This window comes from Synchiropus splendidus, chromosome 9 (genome assembly GCF_027744825.2).
Source record: "Synchiropus splendidus isolate RoL2022-P1 chromosome 9, RoL_Sspl_1.0, whole genome shotgun sequence".
NCBI classification, from domain to species: domain Eukaryota; kingdom Metazoa; phylum Chordata; class Actinopteri; order Syngnathiformes; family Callionymidae; genus Synchiropus; species Synchiropus splendidus.
This window is the reverse complement of record NC_071342.1, coordinates 11,949,592-11,972,714: the sequence shown is the minus strand read 5'-3', so window position 1 is coordinate 11,972,714 and position 23,123 is coordinate 11,949,592. Positions and strand designations below refer to the sequence as shown.

The following is a 23,123-nucleotide window of genomic DNA, read 5'->3' as shown; positions in this document are numbered from 1 at the left end:
ATCCACTTACTCGAACCACAAGATTTGGGCCTCGACCCAAAACTCCTCATGAGCACAGGAAATGACAATTCTTAATTTTCACAAGACAAAGATGTGGGCTGGACAGGCAGAGAGGGAGAAAGTGACGGGAGAGTGAGTGGGAGTTTCTAAGTGGGAACAGAGCATTTACTGTTTCAAATTACACAGAAAAGAGGAGAAGAGTTAATGCAGGGCAAGGGCTCTGGTGGGTTGTGCGTGCGGGCTCTGCGTCTGTGAGTGCCGTGCAGTTTTCCAGGTTTATGGATTCGCTGACTTTGGAAAATGTACGTCTCACTAGTGGTCCTGGTCCTGACTAAAGCTCTGATTGCAGGTAAGTCCTTTTTTTTTTAATCAAACTTTGCTCTTCACACAAACATTGATCTGTTGGAGACACTGTGGATCGACGTTTGTGTTGCTGTTTGTTTGCTATTGGGTCACTTTGCAGTGCAGGAGAACCAATTCTAAAATTGAAATGAACCCCAGATCTTACATTGTAGCCTCTCCGTCAAGCCTTAGGTGATGTCCTCTGCATTCATGCTAAATCTTCCCACCTGTAGATCTGAGCGAACACATGTTGCATCCAGACTGGACCCCAAAATCAGCAGTAAAACATGAGTGTTTTCTGTCCCTGACAAATTGATTTAAATTGGTCAACTATTTGTTCCAAGGTCAGTGAAAACATTTGCTTGAGAAGGGGAGCATGTATAACACCACTGTTGGCTCAAGGCACCAGACCCAAGCTTTTTTTAGACAATGAATCAGAATTTTACTTGTTGACAAGCAGCATCTCCGATAAGGACCCTGTATTCTTGAGGGTTTTGCAACCGTATTATGTAAACATATGTACCGTGTGGTACTTCAGCATTGCTGTCAAAAGCATGCGTTGACCCTGAGTAAGTGCTAATGATGGTCGTAACATCCATCTGTTTTTCCACTCATCTGATGACGGGTCAAGAGAGCAAGAGGTGTGTCTCCTGGCTATGCCCGAGGGCCTCCTCCTAACTCAACATTTGGGTCAACTGGGAGGCGTCCAGGAAGCATACTGACAAGACACTTAAGGTGCCTAAGGAAGAGAAGAAGTCCTAGTCCTGGTCTCTCCCTGGTGGATGAGCTCCTGATCATCTGCAACAGAGAGTCCAGCCACACTCCACAAATGTTTAGTTACGTAAACGTAACTTCAGTTCTATGAATACGTACCACGCCCTCTAACGCGGCTTTGCTATTGGTTACTCCTCGGAGTGGAGGTAACCAATAGTGAAGCCTGTTAGAGAGCAGAGCACATATGATATAGAACATAGAACACTTTCCACCATTTCTAAGACCTTGGCTAACAATTGTTATCCCAAAAATTGCAAGTTGTGCCTTGCAACTGAGGTGTGTCTGTGTCAGAAAAGACTGGCCAATCTGAAGCTCCACCCTTCCCAAGAATCATTTTTATTCCTGAAGTTCCTGAAGTTCCGTTTAATGGTGCTATTGCCCAAAACAAAATTATTCAGTTGTATTCGAATGTCATTTGGAAAGGATAATATGAGAAAAATAGTTCAACACAAACTGCCAGATCTCTTAACAGCCTGTAAAGAGGATTTCACACACAGTGAAGGCTCTATACAACTGTAGGCACGGACGGACATCTGAGTCTATTCACACTATGTCTTCTTTCAACAGGGGTTTGTCAGGCTCTGAATGTGACTGTGATTCCGAGGCCTATTGTCATGGCAACAGAGAAAGACAACTTGACCGTGTCCTGCCTGGTATCTCAGCGAAAGAGGAGTACCAGTGTACTGATTCTCCGATGGTTCTATTCCCCTCTGGCGGACCTCACCACCCCCACCCCCTCTGCTTCTGCGACTCCCTCACCTCCCGAGCACCAGGCCTCTCAGTTCCTCATTGTCAAGATGGGCATTAAAAAAATAAAGATGTATGGGAACTACACACGCAGATTCCCACAGCCAAAGTTCCGGCTGCACGAGGAAGCCGTGGGAGAAGTGTACCGGCTACGAATAGTCAACGTGGAACGGATGGATCAGGGATTCTACACTTGCCGGGTTCAAGAGATCCGAAAACACAGAAACACTTGGAGAGCAGCGTCGAACGGCACCAGCACCACACAACTTATAGGTAAACTTGACTCTTGGTGTGTCACTGGGTTAGGATCAGGCATGAAGAGAGTCACAATGAGAGACGTTAGGGGTTAGCATTGGGTTTAGTGTAAGAGGGGGTAGAGGGGTTGGGGCTGCAGGGCTAAAGTATGTGCTTTTTGTGGGAGGTAGAGTTTAGCTGTCAGAGGTTAGGGTTAAGGATTTTCTGCAGAGCTTGGGGTTCAGGTCAGGGGTGAGAAGTGAGGTGAGGTCACAGTAAAGTTTAATGTTAAAGCGAAGGCTGAGCTGTGTTGTTTTGGTTAGGTTGGTCTTGACAGTCCAGTTTTCAGTCTCTCACTGATGATAAATCAGTGGGGAGTAAATATTTCCACCATGCAGTTTGAACAGATTCTTATGACTCTGCGTACACGGCAATTCATCAATTATACTTCTCTGGAAATTTAGGGAACAACTAAAATGCATTTGGACACAGGACTTTCATTGCATTTACCATAAGCGGTGACTCATTTCAGTAAATGCAAGTTTCATTAAACAAATTAATTCCTCTGGAAGGACTTGATTTGAGCACATGATTTCACCTGAGGCTGGGAATAACTGGCTCCAAGAACAAAGAACAAACAGAGATTTGTTTCATGTGTCCTCAGACTCTTTTTTTTTTTCCCTGCACGTTTGCTCATGTGAGTTTTAGTAAAACCACGCTCCTTTGGTATTTCCATATCAAAACAATGAGCTCACACAGCCAAACCACACGGAACAATATCAACCTGTGCGTATGCTCAGAGTTATAGCTAGCATGTTGCTGAGCTGGCTAAGTTCAAATTGGGAAAGTCACTGTGTCAGCAATCTGGATTTCCTTCGTGAAAGCCACAGGAGAGAAAACACAATTTGTCACTTAACTTGGCTGAAAACTGTGAATTAAAATGACCGGTTGTATACGATAATCAAACAGCAAGAATAATCACAGCTTTAAATTTGAATGGAAATAAAGCTGTCGTTCGAGTCGTCTGGAGAGGACTGACCTATATTCAGGGTAATGGCCACACAACCTCAGGCATCTGTGACATGTTTGACCACAAACCAGCGAGACAAGAGTGCACATGAAAAGGGCAAACAAAGAGAAAAGTAAATTATAACTATCTTCCATAGAAGCGTTCCGTCTGCAGAAATGGATACACCACATGCACTGAGATCATTGGGACCATTTTATTTTCGAGAACACACATGGGCGGAACACATGACCCTCCTGCTTCTCTCCCGACTGGTCAACCGAGCAGACTTGAGCGATGTTAAATAAACTTCTAAACCCCACTGGGAAACCACAGATGGCTCAGGTTAAGGAAGAGACGGGGATGGTTTTAAGCCCTTTATAAAATGTGCAGCCCAGTTTTATAGGTTCTAGTCCCAGTCACATGTGCCCCCACATCTGTACGCCATGTACCAACACGGGTTTCTTACAGTCAACAAGTTATCCTCACTCTGAACACACCGCTGGATCAAAGAATTAAACATGTGGTCAGCAGACCTTTCAACGGTGGACCCTTTTTCATTTAAGTCCCTCAAAATGTTGCATGCCATCAACAAAACAAAGAAATATTCACAAGCTAGAGTGGATTGATGTGCAGCTGGACATGCCAGGTCTGGAGGCAACAAAACGACTAAATGTGGGACATGTGAAGTCTATTGAATGACTATAAAAATTGGTTGACATCAGCAATTCATGAGGAAGGAAGGGTGTCTATCACAAAGATACATCAAAGTGACATCATTTTTATATTGTGTGTCGTCATCAGTTTGACAAAGGAAAATAAATGGATGGAGAGAGAGGAAGGAACGCTTCACACTGGGGTGGGAAAAAAACAGAAAATGTTTTTAAACACTGACAGACATAACGTGCATTTTCAGTACTTCATCTGCATAATGTCTATTTCTATTACTGTTGCACCATTGGTCAAAATGTTTGTCGAAGCGCAGCACAGTCGTGCATGAACAGGAGCGTCAGCATCAAGAGTGACAGAACATTAATATCAACATGGAAGAGCTGTAGTTTAATATCAGTAACTTATCTATGTAATGCCAATTACATTTACACAAAACATTCCATACATGTATTTTCCATGTATTCCCAAATTATTCAGTCGAAAACGTATTCAACAAGTCTGTGAGAAATTCCAAGGTGTTTACAAACATCTGAGGAGCTGCTTGGGAGCCAGAAGAACCAGAAATTCCCGTCACTCAAAAGTCGCATTAGACAGTGAACTTCACAGGGTACTTACTAGTGAAGTTTTTAGATTTTTATTCTGGGGAGAATGTCATGTTACAGAGTGTACAACTGCAACAATTTCATCAACTTTTACTCTGAAAATTATCATCACTTTATCTCAATAGATAGCTAGATAACTGCCTTTATTCTGATGTTTCAGTTAATGTTTTTTATCATCACTCTCTGAACGAGGTTGTCTATCAGTGGTACAGTAAAACCCAGCAGAACATTATTTCATTCCATAAATAGAAAACTATATTTAAGAATCACAATATTATCAACAACAAAGTTAACTCACCTTGCACCGGTGTTTCCTAGAGGTCAGTCACGTGCTGCTGTTGCTATAGTCTTCACCAGGATTCTTCTTCCTTCAGTGTTTCACTCCACTGGAGAAGTTGAACAGTAGAAGTTTCAGGGTCCACACAGCCTCCTCTCCTCTCTGACGGCATTAGCTTAGCTTAGCATCAGTGCCAACCACAGTTCTGATTTCACTGGTTTCGTTTGTAACCAGGGATGTTTATGTCATCTAGCTTTAACCGTCGTTGACAGAACCTTCTGAGTTGCCATGACTGGCAGGCGGAGCCACACATACATTTAATGACTATATTTAAACAGTACAATTAGTCATTTCATTTATTTCGAGTCCGTTTTAACCATAAATTATGGCGGCCGACACTGTTAAATTAGTTTCAGTATATTTTATTGCCGCATTTATAATTGTCGTTTTTAGGTTTCATTTCATCAGAAAAAGTCGTCTGAGTTTCACCTTTCATTCCTGGAAGAAGATTCAAACAATTATAATTAATGCATAATGTATCGTGCTAACCCCTTATTCAAATTGTTTTTCATTTGATTTTGTTGATGTTCTTACTAAACACTGACTATTTTTAGTCAGTTCTATTTTGAATTTAAATAATTTCCCTGTAAGAGTAGCAGCATTCTGCTGTTTTTCATGGATCCAGCGAGTGAAGAAACTCACTCACAAATGACATTTAAACTCAAAAGCATCCCGGGCCGGATCTGCAGTGTGAAACAGGGGAAACCCCCGGGCAGCTTCCAAGAGCAGCAGCAGTCCGGACCTCAGCTCCTCGTGTGTGGTTTGGCCGACGCTTCTCGAGATGTTTCTGGAAACCACCGGGATTGTCCTCTTATTTCTAAACACCACGCTGATTTGAAACACTTGATGTTAAACAAACGGCATCGCTTGTGTTCCAGTGCACTTTACCCCTGATGCCGGTCGCAGCGAGGGGCTGCTGCGTCTCTTAGCAGGTCAGTCATTTTCTTGTCTCGCAATACAACAGTCACCTTGAAAGTTCTGCCTGGTTGACAGATGTCTACGTGTGTGCCGTGCTGATCTGCTCTCTGGGCTTGTTGTCCATCTTCCTCTTCACGCTGGTCTTCACCTGTCAGTACTTCTACAGACGACATATGCTGAAAGGTAAAAACCCCACCTCCCTCATCGATGGTTCCTGCTATAACCAGAACTCTTCATTGTTCCACAGCCAAATATCTTCTGGTCAAGTGTCCAGAAAGCAGGTAGGACACTGGTAAGCGGTCACTGTGCTGGTTGTGGAGAGTAACCTCTGCTGCATGCAGCTCAGGGGAGACGGTCACCAGCTCCAGTAGCTCCTCCGGCTCTTCTCCGAGGCCACAGAGGAGGGACAGCGAGAAGAAACCAGAGAGAGTAGCACTGAAGCCCCCGAAATTACCAGATGAGCCGCCACCGACACACATCCCGGCCAAAGGTGAGGACACGGGTTACAACCGTCTTCACTCATTTTGCTCATCGACCCTGCAGCAGAGGTCATTCATTCATGCACAGATGAGGTGGTGGTCCCATCATGACTCCGCCCACGGAGGTAATAACAGGTTACCAAGGAAACCAGGCCAGTTTATTCACAGTTGTGCCTGGCTTTAGCCCGGGAATGGTTGTCAACCGAGTCGCCCATTGTTGACTTAAATATGAAATTCAGAATCACGTGGCGAACGTGTTGAAATTGCTTGTGAGATAGATGGATGGACAGATCCATCCAAGGAGTAGGCAGGCCATCACTATCACAGTTATAGCATGGAAAATTCTCACACAAAGAAGGTGGTGTCAATGTTACATAGTGAAACCTAACCTCTGCCCAACGTTATGTAAAGAAATAATCTCATCAGAGCGAACTTTTGCTCCCGACTCATCTATAGTATAGATTTTTTCGGAAGGGTAAAATGAACCTGAAACTTTGGAGTTGTGAAAATATCAGCCAGGAGCGCGAGGCCAGGACAAATGCAGTCCATGAAACAAAATCAGACGAGAGACCAGCAGAAGGCGAAATCCAACACTGTGTTTCTCTTAAATCCCGCTGAGTGAAATGTCCGAGGTAAAATCAACACTGGAACGGAGGAGCCGGAGCCGGAGCCGGAGCCGGACTTCTCTCGTGGCCGATTGGGCTGTTTTTATTAAATGAAGCTGTTGTCTGTTTTTCAGTGCCTGCTGCTGCGAAGAGACCTCAGAAGCCCAAAAGGCTAAAGAGAAGCGCCGTGGTGAGAATCCCAGTTCTGAACAGGATTATATGTTGCAGCTGCCAATTGCACTTGTGTTCGAAACTGCCCTCCATCTGAGTATCTATAAATATGTCTTTTTGGTCAATTGCTTTCTTCTTTCTAGACTTCTGTGTGTGAAACAACAAGGAGAAGCATCACTGTAAAAGAGCTGAGCCAGAAAGAAAAACTGGTGTCATGCCTTTTTTGCGAAATAAATGGAGGTCTGAGGGTTATATAACTGTGTGTAACTTTCCTTCAGTCTCAGGTAAAACAAGAGGAGAGTCTGACCTACGCAGAGCTGGAGCTGGTCCGACCCAGACTGGAACCCCTGTCGTCCTCCGCCATCCCCGACCCCTCGCCCTCCAGCCCCGACACCATATACGCTCAGATCCTTTTTCAGGAGAAACAGCTATGAAGCAGCACGTGTTGATCACGTGATCTCCTCTCCTCCCAGTTTGTAACCTCACTGACTATATTTATGAACAATACATCATTATATTACACAACAAACGACTCCAAGTCGGTCGATCTCAGTCTGTTGACAACACCAGCCTGTGAGCCGCACGCTCAGGACTGTTCATATTTCTCTCGTAACTCAGGAGGCAAAATTCCACTCTAGTTTCAGGCGCTTTCTTTTCTTCTGTGGTTCTGAAGATGATGTCATCATCAGCTTGTAAATATAAGTACATTTTAAATAAACAAATATATACATGGACGTCTTTAGTTTCTTTCTAACACATTTCCTGTGGTGGGAATTCCACATTACATAGCAATGCTAACCATCACCATGAGGTAGCCTGCTGCAACTGCCACAGGCACGTGGAAATCACCGACCATGATAAATCCATATTCAAAGTACGACTCCTGCTATTGTCTGTTAAAAACCTTCTTCTTCTCCAAGTCATGGGCTCTTCTCCTGTCTCTTCACTGAGCCTTTTCCTCTTTGCAAAGAAACTTTCCAAAGACGGCTGTTTCCTACTCATTCTGTGAGCTTGTGGATTACATTTTAGCTGTCAAGTGACTGAAGCTTAACCAAGAGAATCCAGTCATTTTTCAAAATAAAAGATCATTCAAACTGAGGAAATACATAAAACAGAAATAATGAAATGTTTGTTGTGCGGTGCAGTACCAATTGATCCATGGACCAATACCGGGGGGTTGGAGACCACTGGGCAAGGGGACAGAGCTATTCAGCAGGAGACGGTCAACTACCATCACATCCATGCTGGAAGGAACTGTGTTGTGTGAAATCTCTTCACTAACACTAAAGCAAGTGTTAAAAATACCCTTTCTCACTCAGTAAACGCAGATCACCTATGAGTATGATGCACAAAGTATAAATCAGGTTCTTATTCTGAGATTTCACCACATCCTCACCCTTTTAAAAGACAAACCCCAGAGGAGACGCAGCCTTCATCACAAAGACACTGCTACAGTAAATAACACATTCACATTCATTAGTGCCGCGCCAGCAAAGGTCAAAGGCCAGGGCCATTTTGTGAAGGTCAGCCGGTGAAAAATGGGATGAAGACGGAGGAAGACTCGCACTCAAGTGTGGAGTGGGAGAGCGAGAGCCCATCTGACGAGGATGAAGCCGCTAATGACGACATTTATTCAGATTAGACTAATTGTGATCATAGTTAATAATTGGCTTTACAGTGCATTCTAATTGTGTTAGACTACAAGATGGTCCTGCCGAGGTGCAATAACGTATTTGATTGAATTATTCTTTTCGTCCCATAAAAGCAGCCGTGTAGAGCGAATGGCGACGGCCGCGGTCTTCAGAGAAGGTCACTGCTCGCTGGCTGGGAAATGATGAGGAGCATTTTCCACTCTATTAAGCCACTCCACTTAGCACAATTAGCCGCGCACACAAAGGTTAAAGACGGAGGCCTCTCTCTTTATGGCAGTGTGAGTCGCCGGGGAGGGGACGGAGTCGAAACATCAGAGTGAGATTTGCCACTCCAGTGAGGTCGGAAGTTTCGGTGATCAGCCAAGTTGTTTGCTGCCAGACTCACTTCAGAGGTCCCACCCTAAATGAAGAACACATGGCTGCAGATTCATTTTGGTTCCTGCCCGTCGGTCCGATCACACGTTTTTGACCCAACTTTGAGCTACAAGAGACCAGCAGAGCCTTTTTCCAGAGGTGGTGACTTTCCAACTTGACTTGGAAATGCTTCATATAAGCAACAAAACAAGCCGGCACGTAGAAGATATTCAGTCTGCATAGCCCGATCCTTCAATTCTCAACCACGTCCTCGCAGCTCTTCCAGCTACTACAGCTCATGGTGCTCCACCATGAGCTGTAGTACGGCCACAACATGCTGGCTTTTTGGGTCTCATAGAGGACGAATGATAAGTTAAATGCCCTGCAGAAATGTTCCATTTCAGTTGGCAGTCATGACACTACTACCACAACTACTTCTGACAAGAAATGGCATCAATCACTGCATCTTTTATTTCATTTTTTGTACATTATTTACAAGAAGTGAATCTAAATTAAGGTTATCTTAAATTTAAATTTCTGATCAGGCAAACATTGTAACGTCAAATACAGCACTAGCACATACAGCACGTACAGCTAGTGCTGTTGCCCAATAACACCTGAGAACAAATCATTTTTTGAGTGCTACATGGTTGAATCTGATAAGTGCAGTGCAGATCTGGCATCGACATGACACCTCAGCAGCAAATGGTCCGGGTGTATGGCCTGTGCTACAGATGGACACCGGTGTAACAGCTAACTCTTACAGCAAGTTACACTCGCCTTAATAACCTCTTACTCACTGATCCAAGTGAAAACTCTCCCCCAGGCATCGCCTGCCAAAAGAGTAACGTGGCTCCTGCAAAAGAGAGGAGAAATGAGGATTGTGAAGTGTGAAAAACATAACATTCCATGTCTCCAAAACCCATGCCGAACAGAGAAATCCTTTAAAAAAGCTGCTGGTGTCAGTATTCTCATGCTGAAATTGCAAAAGCAAAGACAAGGATTTCAGTAAACTAGACAGCTTCCAATCTGTTGTGTTGCAAAATGGTGAATTTACGGAAATTGGGTTATTGAATGTTTGGAGAAAGAAACTCACTTAGAGCGAAATTACCTCATAAGGGAATGAAATGTTGACAGTTGCTCACACTTTCACTGGAGTTTGTCAAAATCGAATCTCGTCATCCATGTGTCGTAAAAGTGAATTGCTCAGTGAACTCTCACCTGCCTGAGTGATGGTTTAGCAGAGAGACAGTGTACCTGGACATGGCGAGGGCGGTGATGGCGGGGTTCACTTTGGAACGCCGTGTGGACTGCGTCTGGCTTCTGCTCAGCTCCTGACACAGCACCAGGTGTCTCCTCCAGCCACGCGCTGCTGTGGACACCAGATCAAACCTCAGTCTCTTCACAGGGACCAAAATGAAAAAGGGCTCCGAGACGATGTTTATGCGGCCAGAAGCTGCTACACAGCGTCAAACCGCCGAACATAAAAGCCTCAGTGTTACATGAAGACTTGACTGCATGAGATTTGCCAAGCATAACAGTCCTATGAGGTGACGTGAGGCTGTAACCAACGTATGCCAAATTGGATCTGGGTATTATTGCTTTCTAAATTATACACGCGCGCACGCACACACGTCAGCAGAATTACTCATCAGTGTTTACTGCCTCTATGTTTAATAACTTTATAACAACGTAATTCCTGCTAGCCCTGCTGCTAGTGAGGGATGGGCTGCCGAGCGTGTTGTCTAGCTCCGAGATGAGCGGTTAAAAATAATCATCCAACACTTAAGGACAAGCATAATTAGATAGTAGCGAGTTGCCTTTTCAAAGGCAAAACATATGAATCATTTCCTGCGCGGCGCTGCGAAAAGTCTGCCGACTTTTCTGTAAATACAAAACATCCACATCCCATAATTCTGCCGGCAGCATTACCGTCTCGCTCAGCCTGTGCTGTTTGGTCATGCCCTGGGGACGCGGGCTCTTCTGGAGGGCCAGGTAATTGTGTTCTGGCGTATTCCGTCCTCCATATCTGTATGAGAGACACATAACAAGTGGCAAAATCAGACGTAATTCACCATAATCACGCTCATACACACCTTTAACTCCAGGTAATAATAAGGTATTAGAAGTGTGTGTGTGTGTGTGTGTGCAAAGCCCCCACTCCAAGATCGATTTTCAGAGTTTGTTTTGATGCAATTTATGTTTGCATCCATCCAAGCACCAACAAAACACTGTTGCTATTAATACATGAATCAGATTGTAATGACACATCTGTCTTTAGTTCTATATTGGGAGGCAATTTATCTGTCCTTTCAAAGTGGCATTGAAACATGCTTTGATTTGGCTGAACTCAACATACAGACATGGAGAAAGCAAAGCTATTCTTCAGAACCTGCAGACAATCACAGTGCTGGCTCAGTCGGGTGGCTTTGTCCACATGAGTCAATGTTTCATTCTGAATAACACCAGTTTGCACCTGATCACCCTGACAGATACCAACCCGAATGACACCATCGGCGCAGCCCGTGACTACCACATTCCTGCTGTCCCACTCGTCCTTCTGCGTGAAGGCGACACAGAGGATGTCCGCTCCAGGCCCGCTCATGGTGTCTATGCAGGCCAGCAGCTGACCCTTCATGCTCCACAGGTACAGCAGAGGTCCAGCGCAGGATGCAATCTCACCCTAGAGCAAAGAAACGTTGATGATGACAGAACCTGTCAGCATTACATCACCAACTCTGGGAACTTCTCTTCTTGACTCTATAATAAAGTAACTCTCATGTCATTCTCTCTTGTTGTTTCCATACCACACCAAACTTACTGTGAGCTCATTTATGGCGAGTGCTGAGACGCTGCTTTTGTGTCCCACCAGCTGAGTGACGTATCTGAGCTCCTCCAGATCCCACAGGATGCAGGTCAGGTCCCGAGAGCCGCTTACGATCAAGCTGTGGACCTCAGAGGTGGTGAGGCAGGTCACCGCATCTGTGTGACCGTACAACGGCTGTGGAGACAAACATGTTGACTGTCCGCACCTCACCACTCTCCGGCGACTACACAAACCTGTCGCAGCTTCATGTGAGTCAGTTTGTCCTTGTTGATGGCCACATCCCAAACACAGACGACGGTGCTTGATCCTGCAGTCACCACTGTTGTCGGGTTGGGGCAGGCAGCACACAGCGTCTCCCCCCAGTCGGACAAGCTCTCGCACACCCCAAAAGTCTAAAGAGACAAACACATTTAGGTCGTATAATTTATTAACTTGGCACCAACAATGACAGCAGCATCAAACCAACACCCTGCATGTCTACCTTGTCAGTGGAATAGTTTCCAAAAGCACAAGTGTTGTCAGGGAAACCCCAGCTGAAGTAGCAGCTCAACTGAGGCGACAGGAGGAGTCGGTTTCTCTCCAGGACCAGAACCTCTTTTTCCAGGCATAGTATTTGACCTACTGGGCCTCTTGGCAGCTCTGAAGAAAAACAGAGTGTGAGCACTTTAAAGACCTCCATTAGGCAAAGGAGGGCGATCCTTTTTCCAAGGGGGCACTTCAGAAAGGTGAACACAGCTTTCGCTGCCCATTCTGACTCCTCATAGATAACCTCCATCACATCAAAGAATTTTGTGGAAGCTGACTGATCCTTGAATAGACAAGCTGAATCCACGCTTGAGATGACTTCAAACCTGGACAGTGTTTGACGCTGAGACCAAGGTAGTAGCATGGAGATTGAAAATGTCCCTGTAATTGACCTGTTCGTAAAGGAAGAGCCAGAATTCATAATGTCTGGCGGCCAGTCGGGCGTCCCCAGAAAGAAGTAAGGCGTATGTTAGTTCACAGTAGCTCCTATTCATCTCTATCTGCTTATTGATCAGATCAGACACTCGTAGATTTAATATGAAATGTAATATGCGGGAATCTCTCCCTGAGCATTTGCAGATTCATCTCGGCTCCCTCAGAGGACCTGTAGGGATATTCAGATTATTAAGTAGAGCTCAGCGGAGGAAGAGTCATCTCCATATTGTCGCTCTAACAGTTCGCTCCACTCTGCTATTGTGTAAATTAATCTATGGATGCTTGTGCGCCACTTCAAGGATTCCCCCAAGACCTGAGCACATCTTGTACACACACATAATTGACACCAAACGCTGAAAAATAAAATAAGGATGAAACAATAAAGTAGTCATAACAATATATTGTGTTTTTGTCTTCAAACGTGGCGCTCACTTTTATTCCCTGTGTACAACAGCAGTGGAAAAAAAAATTTATTTAAATAAATTGTTTTCAATTAGACTTTATTAAATCTGAAACAAATCTTTTTTTTTTTAATGTGATTTAAGTTCGTCTAAGGACCTTTAAGAGGCAAGCTCTTCAAGAGCTGCAATGTAGTGTAAAATCCTCACTTTTTGTGAGTTGTTTCACTCTGAGCTGCCATGATGTACAATGGTGTTGCCAACAAGAAAGTACATAAGAGGGACCACTCATATAGGTTATGGAGGCCTGATGGTCGGACTGTTGTTTGACAATAAATGATGTATGAGGTATGAGGTAAATGAAAAGAGGAGTTGTACGGATGTTGTAAATGAGGACATGAAGAAGATGAGCAAGACGTGTTCAAATGTGGCAAGTCATGAAGGGAAATGACTGTGGTGCTGAGATTCACCTCTGAGTGGGCTGGCCATGGTCCTGAGCCTGTCCAGATTGTAGAAAAAGGGACTGGGGAAAGTCTGTGAAGACGCTTCTTTCTTCGTGCCACTGCGAGGAGGGTGGGGCTTTGTAAAGAGCTTTGGAGAAGATTGAAATAAAAATATTTACATTATATTTGACGTTTAGTTCTGAATTAGTCACAACATTGAAATCCTGGTTCAATATTATTTATATCTACCAAAGAGAATAATAAAGACTGAGACGTTTCAGTTAGACTGCAGATTAGTGAACATGTATTAATATATGTTATATATTAATAAAAAATATATATATAAATAAAAATTAATATAAAAAAATCCATTATTTGTACGTCTCTATCTGATTTACCTGTTTGGGAATCTGGCCAAAGTTGCTAACATATCCCAGAATTGTCTTCTTTATGAGAGGATCTTTCACATCTTGTCGACCTCTTTGGGCGTAATAGTAGGGATGAAACGTGTTCACGCTCTCCACTGCAGTGGGGCCTTGCTGGCGATAGCCAAAAATCAGGTCGATCCATAAGTGCAGCTGGGAACTGACGTAGTCGCTCTCCAAGGCCTGAGGGGAAGGAGTGAGACAGGTTCACTGTGCTGCGGTTAAGTACAAAGATATGAAGGCAGCGAGATACCATCAGTCAAGCTGTTTTTATGAGAGTGTAGACACGAGACAAACTTCTTGGAGCGCTTAATATCTTTATTTGGGCTCATCATTTCTTTCAAAAGTCAATTAGAAGTAGAGCACACTAGAAGGTGCGTACTGTTATGAGCTTAACTTCATGTTGGAATTAGAGGATGATTTCGGCAAAATTAGCCCACGATTGGTTTTGAAGAGTAATAAGGAAATGTGGCCATTATGGCCGGCAGTGTGTTCGCTTCCAATCCTAATAAACCCATTTTTGAACCACAGAAACATGTGAGAAAAAATATGGATATATTGTCCAGAGTTAATTTGCCCGAGGATGAAAAAAAAAACAATCTTCTGAAGTCACTAATTGTATAAGTACAGTTGTGGATATGAGTAGTTCAGTAGATTAGAGGAAGATCAGCATCGCGATGCCTCAGGACTGAGAGAATGAGGGTCAGATCAGCAGCTGCAATAACTCCACACAGAGAGCGTGTGTTCGCAAACATTGATGAGCCAGAAACCCCAAACCAAAATAATGATCTTGCAAATAAAGCAAGTCTTGTGTGCGGCCTGAATGGTGCTAAACAGCCTTGTGTACACACACTCTCCACCATGAAGCCTCTTTTATAATGATTCAAACCAACACTGTCACAACAGCTGCAAATAAGTGAAGTGAATCAGGTCATCGTCCGAAGCACTATTAGGTCAGCAGATGAACGTCCACGGAAAGGTCCAGGTCACTTACCTCTCGCTGAACTCTAATGAACTCCTGGGGGTCGTCTTTCGCCCATGGAGGAAGCTCCACATCACCCAGAGCAGTTCCGTCCTCCAAACAACCTGCAAATGAAAACAAGATATGTTACAATGGAGGGCAAAGTTGAGCTGTTAGCTTCACCATTTCTTAAAAACATGTATTAGGGCCACAAAAATGGCACCACTGTTTGACATACAATGCATGTACCTTGTAATGAACGATAATTCATTCACACGAATGAAAGGGTGACTCTTGTTCTCTGTCAGATTTTAACCTCAAATTTGTAATATTTTCCTGCTTCAAATTGCGTCTATTTTAAGTTCCAATATCTTCATCTCTATCCACCTTTGAAAGCTATTTGTAAGATCCATCCCGTCACTTCATCCACAGTTCACAGCAAAGCGAATATTCTGAGGGTGTAGTTTAAAGACAAACCAAGTTCCATGTGGTTAGAGTTCTGCAGGAAGTCAGGGAGGTAGAAGAACTCTGGTACCAACTCCCTGACGTCCGTCATGTTGTCTCTGGAGGCGGACTCCCACGCTAACCTGATACTGTGAAACATGCGTTCGGGGACGTCGAAGCCTCCCTGTGAGGTAACAGAGTCACACAGTCACGAAGAGCAAGTCCAAACTTTGCATCAGGCAGATTAATAAAGTGGCGTGCCAGTTTCAGGGAGAGATGATTCACACCATAAAACAGTTCATCTTTGTGTAAAATCCAGTAAATCTCATGAGAGCGAATGTAATTTAGAATAAAACAATTACAGCAATGAATGAAAATGGTGTTTGTATTGCTAAACCTGGTTAGAGCGGGAAATCCACTTATGGATATTACAAGACGCTTCACGAGACAAAAAGGCCATGTAATTCCGCAGACTAACATCTTTATTGTTTTATTTTGACTATCAAATATGCATGCTTTTTCATTATAATCAATTGGGGGTTGGATCGCTACTATTTGCATTCAATTCCTTTAGTGGCTGTGTGCAATTATTTGCATTTATATAAGAGTAACAAAAAAAGAAAGAATTTAAAGAGCTCAAAATGATGGTACTCATTTATTATTGTGACCTAAATCCCACTATTGAGAGTGAAAATGTAACGATTGTGAATGAGTTGTGAACAGGGTTGTCACAAAGGCAATGTAGAATATAATATTAAATCGGGAATACATGTTTTTACAACATTTGACGATGGTTTTCCATTTATTTGGCCGATTGATTTTGGTATCTGATAATAAAGAACACATGATCTAATGAGCAATAATGTGAAAGTCCCATAACGCAAAGCAACAGATGCAGTTGTTAATCTTAAAAGAGTCATGTCAGATTAAAGTTTCAGAAAAACCAGATCCTTTGGTACATGCATAGGAATTTTCTACGTTTGCAACCACATCAGTCCAGGTTTAGCTGTAGTTTGAATTATACTGAGTTACACTGGAAAATCCTCTTCAATTGTACAGAGCTACTGCGATGGGAAACAGTGTTTCAACGGGAATGCTCATACTTTCTAGTGAAACTACAACACCAATAGATCTTCGTAATGACCCTTGACTTAACAAGGCCCTGGATGGATGGCTTTGAAATCGTTCCGGGTTGAATTGATGGTCTAAACAGATGGGGTTCAAAATGTGACCTGAAGCGAGAGCAGGTATTTCCGTCGTATAATATCTGTTTTATGAAATAAAGCAGGGTTTGAGAAAAGTCGCCAATGAGCATAGAGAATAATCAGAAGAAAGGCCAGTTAGCAATATTGTTTATGCTGTTCAGGAGCTGTGATCAATGCAAGAATTCAGTCTCCTACCTGCAGCGTGCGGAAGGTATGTGAAAACGGCTCCATCCTCACCAGAAAGGAGGAAACTATGATGGCGGAGGAATAGTGAGTGCAGTAGTGGCAGGGCGCCGGCAGATCCCCTGAATTGAAATGATCTTTATTAGTTCTGGTGAGTCCAGCTGCAATGGGTCAATACTGACAATAAACAAATACCTTCCTCCGCGCTGTTCGCCATATCTTCATATCTTCGGGTGAACATCAGCTTCCTCTTCTCCGTTTGAGCACCCATGGGCTTGGACAGATCTCGAAAAGTTGCAGGGTTGGAGAGATCAAGTGTCTGTCCAGAGAAGACACAAGATAAACACCACCAGCAGCAATGATCAATAGCTCAGTTGCATCTGACAGCAATTTTACACCTTATTGAGCTTCTTCCGTTGACCATGTCTCAGCATAGGTGACAACAAAGCAAATGATTTGTTTTGAATAACATGAGGCTAGTTCCAAAGCCTCAACTGCATTTTACATCTGTCATTGATGTCCAAGACACTCAACAACCAAACACAACAAAAATGAATTTTAATAGATGCAACCTGCTCATTTATAACATAAAAAATGTACTTGCCTCTGAATGGTAGTCTGCTAGGACCCAGGGGAACACTGGGTACTGCATGAGGTCATTATAAGTTCTCCCAGCGAGGGTGTTGAGATGCATAAGGTACTCAAAGTTACTTATTTCTCCTCTCTGTCAAAGGACCAACGTTATTACTTCAGTAAGCAAATAATGCAAAGGCTGAAGCAGCGTGAATATGACTGAAATGTTTTGAAGGTGATAATACCTGCCACTTGACAAGAGACGTCTTTTCAACCACAGGGGTTTTCCTGTTACACAACAAAGTAAATACCATCCATTATGAGACAGTTCACTCGCTCATCGCTTGTGATGGTGAGGTTAATGTCTAGAAAACACTACAGCAGATTTGTACCCTGCAGCCTGGAAGTCAGTTAGTGATTCAGGAAGCAGTAAGTACTGTGTACACAGCTGGAAGAGCTGTTAGTGACGGAGCAGAGTGTTAAAGAAGAGATGAGAAGGACATGGGAGCACCAGCTGTAGGAAAACGTTCAGCAGGCATCGAATGTCACTTAACTGAAAATGTTTACCAGACAATGTGGAACTTCACTTTGAAGTGATGAGTGAAGACCCAAAACAGCGAGTAGTTTATATATATATATATATATATATATATATATATATATATATATATATATATATATATATATATATATATTCTGATAGCAATGCTCTGTGACGCCTTCTTGATCTGGACCAGGAGTGTCTTACTAATTGGTTATATGATATGTTAACATAAAATATCAAGCCATCCTTCATCAGTGTAAAATCGCATGTAATACCAGCCAGGTGAGTGTTCTCGCCCCTCCCGTACAGGAGGCGGCAGCAGCGTTCCAAATGACACGAAAGCCAATATGGTCATCAATAATAAAAGAAGAAATCCAAGTATGATGACAACTATGAAACGAATGAAGAATAAAGTTAGTAATGGAAATCAAAGTGACGATGTTAAAAGTAAATGTTTTGCCAAGCGACGACTTTAAAAGGACACGTTTTCGACTCCAAAGTCATCTCGCCTGCGAGTCCGAATAAATGAGATGGACATTAAAGTGCTGGTTCACCAGCAACCAGCAAACAAACAAGCCGGTCAGAGGACAGTCGCCTGATTCTGCCTCCGTTCGTCTCCACACAACCAACAGGTACTTTTTTAAATATCACTAAACCGCAGCAAATCTACATTCAAGCGACTTCAAAAGGATGCAGTAACACCTACTGTAGTAAAGTGGTAAAGTATACTCGCGAATGCCAGTTCAGCGTTATGTGACCTCGACAATAGTAACTCGACCAACATTGAAAAATAATAATTTAATCTAGATTTACAATATTACAATAGCCATACCCGGGACACGTTTCATTTCATGCATGAAGGCGTAAACATGTAGGTGTCAAGACCGAAGAATCGTGATCACAAGATCTAAACGTGAATTTTTGGATACAAATTATTTCACGAAATTAGAAAAGTTTATAGTAGACTGTATGTGTCATGGTTTGTGTAACATACGCTACATGACGTTGAGCATGTCATGTGTAACGTTAATGGATGAGCGAGATAAACTGTATTTCTGAATGTAATATTGCTATAATGAATTGTGTAATCTTTTTTTTTCATAGCATAGACATTTTCGACCAGAATATTTTTCTTTTTCTTTCCAGTGGTCACGAATGTGTCTTGAGCTTGATGGCACCCGTTAAGAAGTGCCAGGATAAGAAGAGAAGACACCTTGTAATTGGTAAGCACTGGCACATGCTTGTAACATTTAGTAAACCAATCCTTGTGGAGGTGTCTCCGCCACATACACCTGTATGTATGATTTCTGGTCATTTGTTGCAAGGCCAGGCCAGGCGGGACAATTTGAACTCAGGTTTTCCACTACTAAAGTACAACAGCCATTGTTTTGATTTCATTGGATTCATATGGACTTCAAATACTGATGCTGGATGATAATTCAGTGCTTTGCAGATCCTGAAATTCCTTCCTCCTCTATGGTCTCATAATGTCCCAGTGCCAAACGCCCAGTTGCTTAGTAACTCTGAAACACAAGGCAAATCTCAATTTGCCTCATTTCGGGTGGTCTGGCTCGGAGACTGCTGATGCTTACAAACGTTGCTGGTGTTTCTTCTGCTCTTTTCATTTTAGTCAGGAACAATTAGCAGGTATTTACCGACACGCTGACCAAAGTGGAAATTTCTAGGTTTTACAGTTTTTACAGCCAGAAGACTATTTGACACAGAAACTCAACCACTGGTCTTGTTTAGAGTGATTCAAGTTTAGGACTGCCCTCTTGTGCCCAACACTATTTCAACATTTCATCCACATTGTTGGCGGTATTATTATTATTATTATTATTATTATTATTATTATTATTATTATTATTATTGTTAGACATTAGAAGTAAAGCTGAACTCTAAATTTGAATTTGAAAAATGATGAGTATTATATTATTATATTTACAATATTCCCACTATGTGTGGTTAAACTAAATGCAATGTGATGGTAAATTAGAATCTATGAATATTTTCTAGCCACTTTTAAAAAGAACAAACTCAAACCAAGCTGCTGTAGAGTGCACATAGACTTGTCTCAATGAAAAATGTTCATTATGACCAAGCAAAAGAAAACTGGCACATAAAGGATGGAAATACACCTGTGTTATACTACAGTATAGTGTGCAGTTTTTGATTGGTTCTAGAGATCTGAAGCTGGATGTCGGCTCCTGTAATCGACTGATGGGTTTCTGAAGTGAATGACAGGGTGAAACGGCTTGGACACGCCCTCTTAAACACATGCAGTGACATTAACAAATGATGAGATGTGTAATTAAATAATGTGCAAGTGCACAAAGATATTTGCCAGTAAAACAGCTTCAAGTCTGCAGAAGCAGCCGCTGGACTGGCTGTCACTCATTTCAAGCGCTGAAAACAGCGTCTTCAAATATCAACTTCCTCATGAAGTGCTGTTTCAAAGAGACAGTTTGTCGAGCTCATAATCTCCTACGTGGCCCAGCAGCTCCTGACCAACTTAGTAAAACTACACTAAATCAATCATTGGATTTGGTGTCCTATTTTGATCTAATTGCCAGCAATAATTTCATGCAATAGTTTTCTATAGGAGCATGTAATGGGAACAAGCACAAGTGGATAAGGCCTCTCATCCTGAGGATGATGAATGAGGCGAGAGAGGGCCTTGGGGTGCTACACAGACACAAAGAGACACACGCACACACCTTGCTCTCTTAAGATGAGGAGCTGAGAAGAGCCTGGCTCTCATCATAATCGCGACACTCACTAACCTAACTATCATTTATCAAAGTCCTGATTTGACTTTGTGTGCACGTACATGGTCCTATAACCACTGTAAGTCCAAATACGTGCGCAAACATGCACCAGCTGATGTCCAATGTGGGCTATAGTGACGGAGCATCAGCACTCATTTGTGTTTGCTGTATTACCCAGTGTCGCCTCACTCCTATTGTTCCTCAGCATTAGCCTTAATTAGAGAGTCGTGCTCTTAAACGCCCCCTTGGGCAACACCGGGTGAGTACACACTAGTTCAGACAGAGCCCTCCTACACACACACACAGGAACGTGCGTGTGCACGCATAGCGAGAGAAACAACACTCAAGTGCTCCCTCTTCAGAGAGCGGGAGCTCCCTGTTGCCTCGGGCTATACATAAGCCCTTGTATCTAAATAAATCACATCAGCCTCGGACTCGCGCGCAAATACACAATGTGCACATTTATTTATTAGCAAGGTGTGTAGTGGTGTGAATTAGAAAATGATCCGAAATCGGCCTCTTGGGGCTACTTTAAAAAATACAGGCTGAGCGAAAAACTGAATCCTGCTGTGGATCTCTGTGTTGCAGTACCATGCCAAAGGGGAAGAAGGCGAGTGGAACCAAGGTGACCCTCAAGATTGCCACAAAGGCAATTCGTATGACCCGAGACGGAAATCGCAGACTGACCCTCAGCAACATGGGCATTACCACATTCCCCAAATGTCTCTTTAAACTGACCAGCGTGGACGAGATAGACCTCAGTCGAAACCAGATACAGAAACTTCCGGAAGCTATTGGACAGTTCATGTCTCTCCGATGGCTGGACCTCCATAGCAACAAGCTGGAATCTGTGCCGAACACCATAGGAAACCTAGTTAGGCTGACCCATCTAAACCTTTCCAACAACTTTCTGACTTCTCCTGGTCTACCGGAGACGTTGGGGAACCTGGCCAACTTAAAGAGCCTCAATTTGGGGATGAACCAGCTGGATGAGCTGCCTTCATCTATGGTGGAACTCGACAACCTCCAGGAGCTTGGCCTGTTCGATAACCGCTTCACCAATTTGCCTGACTGTATAAAATTCCTGCACAACCTCAAAAAGCTGAACATGAAACGGAACCTGTTCTCGCTGATTCACACGGATGGCGAGTGGATAGCAAAGGAAACTTCCACGACGGAGGAAAGCATGTACCTGGTGTACGAGAGCGACCTTTGTAAACGGTGCCGGAAACGCTGCAATGAGCTAAGGGAAAATTTTGACGTGCCGCATTGTGACATCGAGGAAGAGGTGGAGGAAAAGAGAATAATGACTTTTCATGGTCTGATTACACCAAATTCAGTGGCTCAAGTCAATCAGTCGTGGAGAATAAGAAAGGAAGAACACGGCACAAAGGAATGATCATGGTTCTCTTTCCCTAACTTCTTCTGTAGAATGTGTTTGTTTGATGAATAAAGTTGCTGTATTTACGATCTCTGCGTTGTTGACATACTTGGCGTTGGCGAGTACGTCTGCCGTTCCTCTGCCTTTCAATGCTGGTGCTACTCTGCACAACCTGCAAGGGCAGATGGATAGGTGGACAAATATTAAAATCCAAGAGCAAAAGCTGAACCATAAAATCGTTTTCACCTTTTATACGCTGAAACGTGATCTCGATTCAGGAAAACCAAAAGAGCAGAATGTCCATTTTTCATGAAGACTTCTATCGCATTGTCCTGAGGAGAAAAATAGGAATTAAACCTGTCCAAAATACAGGGGTAAAACTTTTTTGCCAGTGGGATCCAGAGGGTCTTGCATGTACCTGCATTGCATTTTAAAATTGACTTGTATGAGTTTTTTGCTCCCTCTTGAGAGGAAAGTGGTACAAGATGATCTCACCTCCAAAAGGAACCGTAAAAAGCGAGCCTCTTTGATATCTTCGTAGAGCCAGTGTTTGCAGCTGGCCGTCAGCTCTTTACTCAGCATGGAGGAGATGTACGAATCTTTCACACTGAATTGATGGAATATAGATGAGATTTTTTAAAAATATCTTTTATTCAGGCATTTTAAAATGCATTTTTCTAAAATGTACCTGCTAGGATGGTGTTTTCGACAACAAACGTCTCCACAGGGACTGAGAGTGAAGCCCTCACAGATGAACAAACTCTCTTTCCCAAACAGCAGCACACCCTCCGACACCTTGAGGCCGCTCACCATCACAACACACATCTTAGCATTTACCTGAAAAGAGAGAAAAGCAGTTGTTTGGCAGGACGTGACGTGGCAGCGATGCAGGCCCGTCAGACTCCACGTGATTGATCATTTTAATCACATATTCTAACCATTATTAAAAAGACACAGTTGAACACTTAATTATCCGAGTTGATTGATGGGGGGTCCTTCAGCCTGTGCCAAAGTGGACGCAGACGGTTTCCAGTGCTGCTCTTCGCTAATGCTAACTGTGTATCTAATTCTATTGTCTCCCCTCATTTCACAGCGAGTGTGTGCACCTGGCTGCCTCC

At 43.2% G+C, this 23,123-nt stretch overlaps 3 protein-coding genes across 6 annotated transcripts in view; 2 read left to right on the top strand and 1 right to left on the bottom strand.

Moving 5' to 3' along the window:
• Positions 1 to 212: 212 nt before the first annotated feature.
• On the top strand, positions 213 to 7,600 carry vstm4a (V-set and transmembrane domain containing 4a). Its single transcript, XM_053874864.1, has 8 exons — positions 213 to 349; positions 1,684 to 2,136; positions 5,593 to 5,646; positions 5,708 to 5,815; positions 5,880 to 5,913; positions 5,974 to 6,122; positions 6,851 to 6,906; positions 7,166 to 7,600. Exons 1-8 carry the CDS (start codon positions 301 to 303, stop codon positions 7,319 to 7,321), a joined length of 1,059 nt encoding a protein of 352 aa, XP_053730839.1. The 5' UTR covers positions 213 to 300; the 3' UTR covers positions 7,322 to 7,600.
• Positions 7,601 to 9,348: 1,748 nt separating this feature from the next.
• wdfy4 (WDFY family member 4) overlaps positions 9,349 to 23,123 on the bottom strand; it is a 37,068-nt gene continuing 23,293 nt past the window's right edge. For 2 of the 4 annotated variants that reach the window (XM_053874866.1, XM_053874867.1), the window contains exons 47-65: positions 22,694 to 22,842; positions 22,501 to 22,612; positions 22,252 to 22,337; positions 22,115 to 22,177; positions 17,558 to 17,600; positions 17,344 to 17,463; positions 16,935 to 17,058; positions 16,752 to 16,861; positions 15,385 to 15,535; positions 14,941 to 15,032; positions 13,920 to 14,129; positions 13,549 to 13,669; positions 12,202 to 12,359; positions 11,954 to 12,112; positions 11,715 to 11,894; positions 11,394 to 11,576; positions 10,826 to 10,922; positions 10,151 to 10,265; positions 9,349 to 9,749 (exon numbers count right to left, since the gene is read on the bottom strand). In XM_053874866.1, coding sequence (XP_053730841.1) covers positions 9,686 to 9,749; positions 10,151 to 10,265; positions 10,826 to 10,922; positions 11,394 to 11,576; positions 11,715 to 11,894; positions 11,954 to 12,112; positions 12,202 to 12,359; positions 13,549 to 13,669; positions 13,920 to 14,129; positions 14,941 to 15,032; positions 15,385 to 15,535; positions 16,752 to 16,861; positions 16,935 to 17,058; positions 17,344 to 17,463; positions 17,558 to 17,600; positions 22,115 to 22,177; positions 22,252 to 22,337; positions 22,501 to 22,612; positions 22,694 to 22,842 — 2,337 coding nt within the window. In that variant the 3' untranslated portion in view covers positions 9,349 to 9,685. The remainder of the gene's footprint in view (positions 9,750 to 10,150; positions 10,266 to 10,825; positions 10,923 to 11,393; positions 11,577 to 11,714; positions 11,895 to 11,953; positions 12,113 to 12,201; positions 12,360 to 13,548; positions 13,670 to 13,919; positions 14,130 to 14,940; positions 15,033 to 15,384; positions 15,536 to 16,751; positions 16,862 to 16,934; positions 17,059 to 17,343; positions 17,464 to 17,557; positions 17,601 to 22,114; positions 22,178 to 22,251; positions 22,338 to 22,500; positions 22,613 to 22,693; positions 22,843 to 23,123) is intronic. The other 2 variants (XM_053874868.1, XM_053874869.1) reach the window with 2 other exon arrangements.
• Positions 18,221 to 22,096, top strand: lrrc18a (leucine rich repeat containing 18a). Its single transcript, XM_053874870.1, has 3 exons — positions 18,221 to 18,488; positions 19,003 to 19,079; positions 21,213 to 22,096. The coding sequence occupies exon 3, from the start codon at positions 21,217 to 21,219 to the stop codon at positions 22,021 to 22,023; it is 807 nt and encodes a 268-aa protein (XP_053730845.1). The 5' UTR covers positions 18,221 to 18,488; positions 19,003 to 19,079; positions 21,213 to 21,216; the 3' UTR covers positions 22,024 to 22,096.

Bases quoted from the DNA above. Each gene is read 5' to 3' on its own strand.
- vstm4a (XM_053874864.1), top strand. From the start codon at position 301: ATGTACGTCTCACTAGTGGTCCTGGTCCTGACTAAAGCTCTGATTGCA. The intron at 5,647-5,707 runs GTCAGTCATTTT...CCTGGTTGACAG, and splicing joins GCTGCTGCGTCTCTTAGCAG to ATGTCTACGTGTGTGCCGTG. The intron at 6,907-7,165 runs GTGAGAATCCCA...ACTTTCCTTCAG, and splicing joins GGCTAAAGAGAAGCGCCGTG to TCTCAGGTAAAACAAGAGGA.
- lrrc18a (XM_053874870.1), top strand. From the start codon at position 21,217: ATGCCAAAGGGGAAGAAGGCGAGTGGAACCAAGGTGACCCTCAAGATT.